General features: G+C 40.4%; 1 protein-coding gene across 1 annotated transcript in view; it reads right to left on the bottom strand.

The window, feature by feature from the left end:
• LOC138971847 (uncharacterized) overlaps positions 1–10,000 on the bottom strand; it is a gene marked incomplete at its 5' end in the record, with an annotated part of 39,096 nt that overhangs the window by 19,183 nt on the left and 9,913 nt on the right. Inside the window, 6 exon segments of the mRNA XM_070344678.1 lie at positions 467–579; positions 3,751–3,862; positions 4,682–4,821; positions 6,488–6,578; positions 7,288–7,406; positions 9,261–9,393. Of these exon segments, the coding sequence (XP_070200779.1) occupies positions 467–579; positions 3,751–3,862; positions 4,682–4,821; positions 6,488–6,578; positions 7,288–7,406; positions 9,261–9,393 (708 nt within the window).

Below are 10,000 nucleotides of genomic sequence, written 5' to 3'. Positions count from 1 at the left end.
CATCTGAGTTTTAAACTGGAGATACATTTACGGTGGCTATGAACAGACCATCTGAGAAATTTTTGTTTGTTTGCTTAACGCCCAGCCGACCACGAAGGGCCATATCAGGGCGGTGCTGCTTTGACATATAACGTGCGCCACACACAAGACAGAAGTCGCAGCACAGGCTTCATGTCTCACCCAGTCACATTATTCTGACACCGGACCAACCAGTCCTAGCACTAACCCCATAATGCCAGCCGCCAGGCGGAGCAGCCACTAGATTGCCAATTTTAAAGTCTTAGGTATGACCCGGCCGGGGTTCGAACCCACGACCTCCCGATCACGGGGCGGACGCCTTACCACTAGGCCAACCGTGCCGGTACCATCTGAGAAAGGAGGGTCTAATAAAGGATGAAGTCTTAAAAGGGGGGATTCCACTGTATACGTTATTTGTATGGTAGAACGCCTTACAATTCTCACTCACCTATGCACATATCCAGGAAGTTGTCTTCAATCTGTTTGAAGGTGACGTTGCCTTCCTTCTCTCCACATTCTGTGCTGGCTGATCCCAAGCATTGCAACACGGGTTGCGCAGACCTGTGGAAAAACAAGATGTAAAAGTAGTGCAACCGAACACACGAAGCACAAGACTCACATTTAGAAGCAAAGCCAGTCAAACAGGATTGAGATTTTAGAGCTAATTTAAAAGCGCTATAAAAACTGCGATTGCGTCGAGAGCCCCGCTTGCTTCATTTGAAATGCAATATCACAATCAGCGTTTTTAACGTCTGGCAAGGTAGCCCTAAACCTCAACGCCATTCTTACATTGCGTGTAAAAAGAACAAGTCGCGTAAGGCGAAAATACAATATTTAGTCAAGCTGTGGAACTCACAGAATGAAACTGAACGCAGTGCATTTTTTCACAATGACCGTAGTCCGCCGCTTGTGCAAAACGGAGTGAAACTGACGAGCCTGTTTAGCGCGGTAGTGGTTTCGCTGTGCTGCATAGCACGCTTTTCTGTGCCTCTCTTCGTTTTAACTTTCTGAGCGTGTTTTTAATCCAAACATATCATATCTATATGTTTTTGGAATCAGGAACCGACAAGGAATAAGATGTTTTTAAATTAATTTCGGAAATTTAATTTTGATCATAATGTTTATATTTTTAATTTTAGAGATTGTTTTTAATCCAAATATAACATATTTATATGTTTTGGGAATCAAGAAATGATGTAGAATAAGATGAACGTAAATTTGGATCGTTTTATATAAAACAAGAAGAGCAAACGCTCGATCGAGTCACTTTCGCAGTTCTGAATATTATATGAGGCATCAGATGGACAGGAAGAAATTGCTATTCACAACACAATGAGTCACGTTCACATAAAATTTGAGCCCGGTCACTTTTATAGTTTCCGAGAAAAGCCCAACGTTAAGTTGTGTGTTGCCGAACAGAAAAAGCTAGTTATCTCCCTTGTTTTTCTGATAACGTTCGTAAAAGGCTACAGATGTAAATACTTTGATGTAAAGAATAATCCTACAAAGTTTCAATCACATCCGATGAACTTTGTCAAAGATATAAAATGTCTAATTTTTCCTTTGACGCTGACCTGTGACCTTGAAAAAGGTCAAAGGTCAACGAAACCATCGTTAAAGTGTAGAGGTCATTGGAGGTCACGACTAAACAAAATATGAGCCCGATCGCTTTGATAGTTTCCGAGAAAAGATATAAAATGTCTAATTTTTCCTTTGACGCTGACCTGTGACCTTGAAAAAGGTCAAAGGTCAACGAAACCATCGTTAAAGTGTAGAGGTCATTGGAGGTCACGACTAAACAAAATATGAGCCCGATCGCTTTGATAGTTTCCGAGAAAAGTCCAACGTTAAGGTGGTGTCTACGGACGGCCGGCCGGACGGCCGGCCGGCCGGACAGACTAACACTGACCGATTACATAGAGTCACTTTTTCTCAAGTGACTCAAAAAATAAAAAAAATAATACAATTTTCAGATTTTTAATGACCAAAGTCATAAATTAATTTTTAAGCCACCAAGCTGAAATGCAATACCGAATTCCGGCCTTCGTCGAAGATTGCTTTACAAAAATGTCAATCAATTTGATTGAAAAATGAGGGTGTGACAGTGCCGCCTCAACTTTTACAAAAGGCCGGATATGACGTCATCAAAGACATTTATCGAAAACATGAAAAAAACGTCGGGGGATATCATACCCAGGAACTCTCATGTAAAATGTCATAAAGATCGGTCCAGTAGTTTACTCTGAATCGCTCTACACACAGACACAGACACAGACACAGACACACAGACACACACACACACACACACACACACACACACACACACACACACACACACACACACACACACACATACACCACGACCCTCGTCTCGATTCCCCCCTCTATGTTAAAACATTTAGTCAAAACCTGACTAAATGTAAAAAGCAGATAAGTTTTGATACCTTGCATGGTTTCAAATTTCAAGTTTCATTAATCCTTAAATCCCTTTTGAGGCATGGAGGATAACTTCTGTTGTCATCATTTTCACGAGTTTTCATTCACAAGCACCTGGGAAATAAATGTCATGTTCCCCAGGCAATAAATCGAGGTGGTGAATGGGTTTGAGCTTTCAGGTGAAACGTGGATTGTCAAAGTAAAAGCCAATCAGGCTGATTGTTTGATGTGTGGAACCATCGCGGCTTTGGATTTGTGTTTCCGAGGACAACGATTGTAAGCATTCACTCTCAAAGACCCAATCAATGTTGATAATTACCGCGGCGACTCATGGTCAATTTGCAACTTATCTCTGTGATCGCAAAATCCACAACGAAAAGTCATAAACACTTAAAAAGAAAAGAAATATGCTCAACACTTACTGAACTCACACGTATGATCGCAGCTCTGTACATTTTCAGACTGGAAGAACAGCGTCAACAAGCTACGTTTGACGTCACATACAAGGTTGACGTGTTATCTCGAGCTACTGTGACGATGCTTTGTGGCCCGGAGTTGGATTCTAAAAATTCGTCTCCCTGTGGGTTATTGTGCATTTTGTTGCACAACCAAAATGATGACAAAAACGATGTTTGGTGGCTTGTCGTCAGACCAGCATTTTGCTGTTGGTCCTCGGGGAGCATATCGCCTTTTGTCTCATATTTATCAACCGCGGCCTTCGGCCTTGGTCGATAAAGAGGAAACAAAAGACGATATGGTCCCCTTGGACCAACAAAAAAGCTGGTCTGTCAACAAGCCACCAAACATCTTATATTATCAAAACAAAAAGAAATACGTTTGATTACAGCTACAAATTACAATTTGTAAATTTGTAAAGTTTAACAACAAGTTCAAATAACAAATAATAACCATTCAACCTACCCCGACTGTTATAAATTTGACGAATTGAAGCTTTAGTTTTGCTTCCAGACATTCAATGACAAAGAGAAATTATAGAGTGTAATGATACATACTTTTGTGGAAGGTATTTAAATCTGTTAGCTCTGACTTTTGGACATTCGAATATAAAATGAAATCAATCACCCAGTGCATTCATGTCACAACATTTGCAAAACCTACCTTCCCGATTAACACAATTTTGTTCTTCCTATTTCAATGTCTAGTTTGTGACAGCTACATCTGAATTTGATAAGTACAAATACACATTAAATGGTAACTTTCTTGTAGACGATATAGGCAAAAGACGATGTTTGGCAATACCTCTGTCTGTGGAATCGATCAAAACGTGATACTCACAAACACAGATTTGATATGCTCAGATCGTCGCCTTGCGAAGACTTTGACGACTGGGGACCGGCTTGTGGCAATGAAAGGTTGGCCATACATTGGACAGCGGCAGGACAAAGCCCTGGAATAAGATAATACATGAAGAGATCTAGACTGGGGACTTACTTGTGGCAATGAAAGGTTGGCCATACATTGGACAGCGGCCGGACACAGCCCTGGAATAAGACAATACATTAAGTGATCTAGACTGGGGACTGGCTTGTGGCAATGAAAGGTTGGCCATGCATTGAACAGCGGCAGTTTACAGAGGTAAAGAAGCAGAGGGGGGAATAAATATTCATATTCCTCGCCTGTGTTCTTTTTTTTCACGCGGGTATCATGTAAGAGCATAAAAACAAAAGCAAAATGCCATTGCCGCTACTTAATTAAACTGTTCTGGTAAGTGCTTGCAGCTGTTCCCTCCAAACTCTTACTCTTTCATGACCCTTGGTTAATTCCCAGCATATTTACTGCTACGGCAGAAAAAAACTGCCTTACATGTTGAGCCTTTGGTTTAACACTTTCTACCCCACCTATGTTGACCAAGTTGTTTTTTAGCCGAGACCAGCTGTGCTGCAGTAGGTCACTCAGAATTGTAGTAAATGTGTAGTAACTGTGTATCAACACGATGGAATGCATGCGTTAGATCGACGTTACAGGAAGCGACTGAAGTGACTGTGTGTACGGATATATCCGTACCAGGTCAGATAGAGCCATATGAGTGGGTACGGATATATCCGTACCTGGGAGACAATGAGTTAAACAAGTTTGTATTCAATTAATCATGATACACTAATAAAACAAGCCTTTATTACAAACCGCACGCCAGGGGCGTCGATGGACTGTTTGCTTCTTCCGCTCCAAGGAAGCGGCTTAACACAAACAACAAGGTCTGCCTTACCCCCTTCTTTGGTGCAGAACAAGGTGTGGTATTCCTTGTAGCTGGACTTGAGCGCCGTGGACTGGGTGTTGACGTACTCGTTGGTGCCACACACCGGCCCCAGGCCGTCCAGGCAGCCAGCAAAGGGCGGGTAGGTCGTGCTGAAACAACAAGAACAAGAATTTATTCCACCATATAGCATAACACCCATTGGTATTTGTCCTGGTGTGGAAACACTCATACATCCATGCAAATATATACGAGAGAAAAAAAGAGGTAAAAACATGAAAAGGCTAACGACGACAACAACAACAACAACAACAACAACAACAACAACAACAACAACAACAACAACAACAACAAGTCAAAGTCATAACCTAAAATGAATTCATCATCGCATTTTCATAATAGTGTTGTATATATAGAGAATACTACATGGCTTGCTGTGTCCTACCAGATTTACACGAGTTGGTTTTTTTTAATATTGAACTGCGAGCGAAAGCGAGCTGTTCACTATTTGAAAAAGCAACGAGTGTAAATCTAGTACGACACAGCAAGCCATGTAGTATTCTGTTTATCCCACACTGTACTTACGTGTATTTTACTGAAAATGTCCTGCAGTCGAGGCAGCTAAATTGAAGACGCTTGTTTGACATGACCTCATTTACATGATATAGCCTACACACGTGTGATTTGAACGATTATTATCTCACGAGTGTCTCTCTCACGTATGTAGGATAACAAGAAGAGCAAACGCTCGATCGAGTCACTTTCGCAGTTCTGAATATTATATGAGGCATCAGATGGACAGGAAGAAATTGCTATTCACAACACAATGAGTCACGTTCACATAAAATTTGAGCCCGGTCACTTTTATAGTTTCCGAGAAAAGCCCAACGTTAAGTTGTGTGTTGCCGAACAGAAAAGGCTAGTTATCTCCCTTGTTTTTCTGATAACGTTCGTAAAAGGCTACAGATGTAAATACTTTGATGTAAAGAATAATCCTACAAAGTTTCAATCACATCCGATGAACTTTGTCAAAGATATAAAATGTCTAATTTTTCCTTTGACGCTGACCTGTGACCTTGAAAAAGGTCAAAGGTCAACGAAACCATCGCTAAAGTGTAGAGGTCATTGGAGGTCACGACTAAACAAAATATGAGCCCGATCGCTTTGATAGTTTCCGAGAAAAGTCCAACGTTAAGGTGGTGTCTACGGACGGCCGGCCGGACGGCCGGCCGGACGGCCGGCCGGACAGACTAACACTGACCGATTACATAGAGTCACTTTTTCTCAAGTGACTCAAAAATGTATAACTCCACACCGTTATGGCTGGTTGGACTGCTTGAGTGACAAGTTGGTTGTTTTCTTTATGTTTATGTTTATTTGATCATCATCATCATCATCATCATCATCATCATCATCGTCTTCGTCGTCGTCGTCGTTATCGTCGTCGTCGTCGTCGTCATCATCATCATCATCACCATTATCATTATCGTCATCGTCATCATTATGATCATCATCATCATGATAACATTGTCGTGTTGCTGCTACTGTTGCTGCTGCTGCTGCTGTTGTTGTTGTTGTTGTTGTTGTTGTTGTTGTTGCTGTTGTCAGTGGTGCTGGCAGTGGTGGATGGTGATTGAGGTAGTGTTTTCATGTTTGTAGTTGAATCAATTTCCAAAGAGGAGTAAGGGTTCAACAAAACAAACGAAAAAAAGTAACACCTGTCTTAATCAAACAAACAAACAAACAAAAACAACCACTGAAACCAACCAAGCTAACACACCAACAAACAAGCAAGCAAAGAAAGGCTGCTGAGCTCACCATACTGAGGTGTAGATTGAAGCATGCCCTTGGGATCCTTGACTGTTGATATGACACAAACACGACGATATTTTCTCCATGCATGTCCTTTCTGCAAATAGTGACAAGAAAATAGCTGGGTAAAGTGTTAGCAAACACTTGTGTGTGAATAAGTGTGTAAAGTTCTGTAAGTGATGTGTGCCGTAGCAACGCATGCCCAGCTGAATTATCGAGAGATCTCGCGTGAATGTGTAGAGGAAATTTCCGCCCTACGTCTGCTGTCGTAGAAACGCGTACGCCATTAGGTTATGGTGAGATTTGGTGAGAATAGTTTAAAAATCAACTAGGCATCTGCCCTCGGCTACCTGTAATAATCTCCCCGAGGAAAATGCGAGTATGCGTTCGCATGCCTCAGTTTTGAGTAACCTCGCCCAGCAGGATAGTTTTCTGCCTATAGTTCAACAAATTGTTGTGTAATCCATGCTATGTTGGTTCACGTGCGAGTGAGTGCGTGTCACTCTCTGTATACATTTATTTGTGTGTGTGTGTGTGTGTGTGTGTGTGTGTGTGTGTGTGTGTGTGTGTATGTGTATGTGTATGTGTGTGTGTGTGTGCGTGTGTGGTGCGTGCGTGCGTGCGTGCGTGTGTGTTTGTGTGTCTGACTATCTGTGTGTGCGTGTGGGCCCCACCCCCAACCGCCTTCTACCATCCGCACACACCTCACCTACACACATATGACACCCCCCACCTCCCCCCCCCCCTCACCAAACTCCCCCACCCCCCTACCCCAAGCCTTACCCCTCCACATCCCAAGTACTTACGAGGGTTACACACAGTGGCCGTTGTGTTGGCCATGGAAGCCACGATGCTGTCGACCTTGAACTTGCCGGTACACGCCGTCAGGTTGGCTTGCATGCAGTTCAGCGCTGTCTGGTAGGCTCTGCGCACACGACAACATTTTGCACGTTTTCAAAGAGAACAAGATAACAAATAAAATGTACTCACCAGAAACATGGACAATAAACGACGAATTTGTTCGTCCACGTTTCTGGTTAGGCCAAATAAAAACAAGTCGGGATTTTTTTTTTCTCCAATAAAACATATTAAGTTATTTTGCCAAAAAACAAAGACTTTTTTTTTTTTTTCCAAAATTAATGCCAAAAAAAAGTCTATGGTCGCGCGAAAAAATAGGGTCGGTCGGGATACCGTAAACAGACTTTTTTTTGGTTGTTGCCTTAGTACATTCTTATTGTTATCTTGTACTTGTTCTTTTCATCTGCAATCTCTTGTTCCTATTCTTTTTGAAAGAGACAAACAACATTTTTAACAAGATGAAAAGTACGGACTGCAAAACTATCTGATCAAATTCTTTTTTTTATAAAGAGAACAAGATAACAATTAAAATGTACACACCAGAAACATGGACAATAAACGACGAATTTGTTCGTCCACGTTTCTAGTGAGTACATTTTTATATTTAGTCAAGTTTTGACTAAATATTTTAACATCGAGGGGGAATCGAAACGAGGGTCGTGGTGTATGTGCGTGCGTGCGTGCGTGTGTGTGTGTGTGTGTGTGTGTGTGTAGAGCGATTCAGACTAAACTACTGGACCGATCTTTATGAAATTTGACATGAGAGTTCCTGGGTATGAAATCCCCGAACGTTTTTTTCATTTTTTTGATAAATGTCTTTGATGACGTCATATCCGGCTTTTCGTGAAAGTTGAGGCGGCACTGTCACGCCCTCATTTTTCAACCAAATTGGTTGAAATTTTGGTCAAGTAATCTTCGACGAAGCCCGGACTTCGGTATTGCATTTCAGCTTGGTGGCTTAAAAATTAATTAATGACTTTGGTCATTAAAAATCTGAAAATTGTAAAAAAAAATAAAAATTTATAAAACGATCCAAATTTACGTTTATCTTATTCTCCATCATTTGCTGATTCCAAAAACATATAAATATGTTATATTCGGATTAAAAACAAGCTCTGAAAATTAAATATATAAAAATTATTATCAAAATTAAATTGTCCAAATCAATTTAAAAACACTTTCATCTTATTCCTTGTCGGTTCCTGATTCCAAAAACATATAGATATGATATGTTTGGATTAAAAACACGCCCAGAAAGTTAAAACAAAGAGAGGTACAGAAAAGCGTGCTATCCTTCTTAGCGCAAGTACTACCCCGCTCTTCTTGTCAATTTCACTGCCTATGCCGTGAGCGGTGGACTACGAGTATACGGTCTTGCTGCGTTGCATTGCGTTCAGTTTCATTCTGTGAGTTCGACAGCTACTTGACTAAATATTGTATTTTCGCCTTACGCGACTTGTTTGTATTGCTATCTTGTTCTTGTTCTTTTCACCTGCAGTCTTTTGTTTCCATTCTTTTTGAAAGAGACAACAAAAATGTTAAACAAGATGAAAAGTACCGACTGCAAAACTATCTTATCAAAAAATATTATTTTTCAAAGAGCCGTCTTGCTTTTACTGTGATACGCATTAAATGTGATTTTTTTTTAAATAAACTCTGTTCCACAACAACAAAATTGCTATATTTTTCGTACCCCAACTAAACTATTTATTCCCCTGTCATTCCATTTACGTGCCGTTAAAGGCGCTTAACTTAGCTATCTTTATTTATTGATTTGGTGTTTAACGTCGTTTTCAACCGTTCAAGGTTATATCGCGACGGCTTAACTTAGCTATCTGCACACTTTTTTTTTTTTCAAATTCTTTGATTCTTTCTTTCTTTTGTTCTTTCTTTCTTTTTCCCTTTCATTCAAGATACCCACCCGCAGTAGTTGACAGGTTTCTGCGCTGAGCAGTCGGTGGGTTGGTTTTGGGCAGGCACTTCGTCCCCCTCTCCTGGTACCATGTCCATGATGCTAGACTGGCACTGCAGGATCTTTCCCAGGCACGGCAACGCTGAAATTAAAAATAGAGAGGACGTAGAAATTAACAAACATTTTATAGATAAGGACCAGAGCGGATTGACTGCTAAGGTTAAAAATCGGGTGGATGAATGGAAAACATAATAAAAAGGAATTTTAAAACATTGAAAAATAATAACATTTGCCTGCATGTGCATGTGCGTGTGTGAATACGAATACGAATACGAATACACTTTATTGTCATGAAACGTAGTGTTTATAAGACACGGGAAGATAAATAACCAAATGATTACATTGTTTCTTTTTTTTTAAGCAATACAAATGCTCCCAATTTAGTTTGTACTTTGTCTACTTGCAAAAGTTGACTTGGTACATCATATAAATATATATATAGGTCGATTAATTTTACTCATGAAAGATTTTCGTAATTGGTTGTTTTCTATGCAGTTATCTAGAAAATGTATTTCATCTTCTATTACTCCACATGTTTCACATAATCTATTTTCCCTAGGTGTATTGCTGTATCTACCAGTTTCAATTTTCAGGTCGTGGGCACTTATTCTCAGTTTACACAACGATTGTTTATATTTTCTTTGTTTTATGCATAACAGATATGGTTCCGTTTTATAACCATAAAAACG

The sequence above is a fragment of the Littorina saxatilis genome, linkage group LG7 (assembly GCF_037325665.1).
Source record: "Littorina saxatilis isolate snail1 linkage group LG7, US_GU_Lsax_2.0, whole genome shotgun sequence".
In the NCBI taxonomy this organism is placed as follows: domain Eukaryota; kingdom Metazoa; phylum Mollusca; class Gastropoda; order Littorinimorpha; family Littorinidae; genus Littorina; species Littorina saxatilis.
The sequence above is the reverse complement of the archived record's forward strand: the minus strand, read 5'-3'. Positions and strand labels throughout refer to the sequence as shown.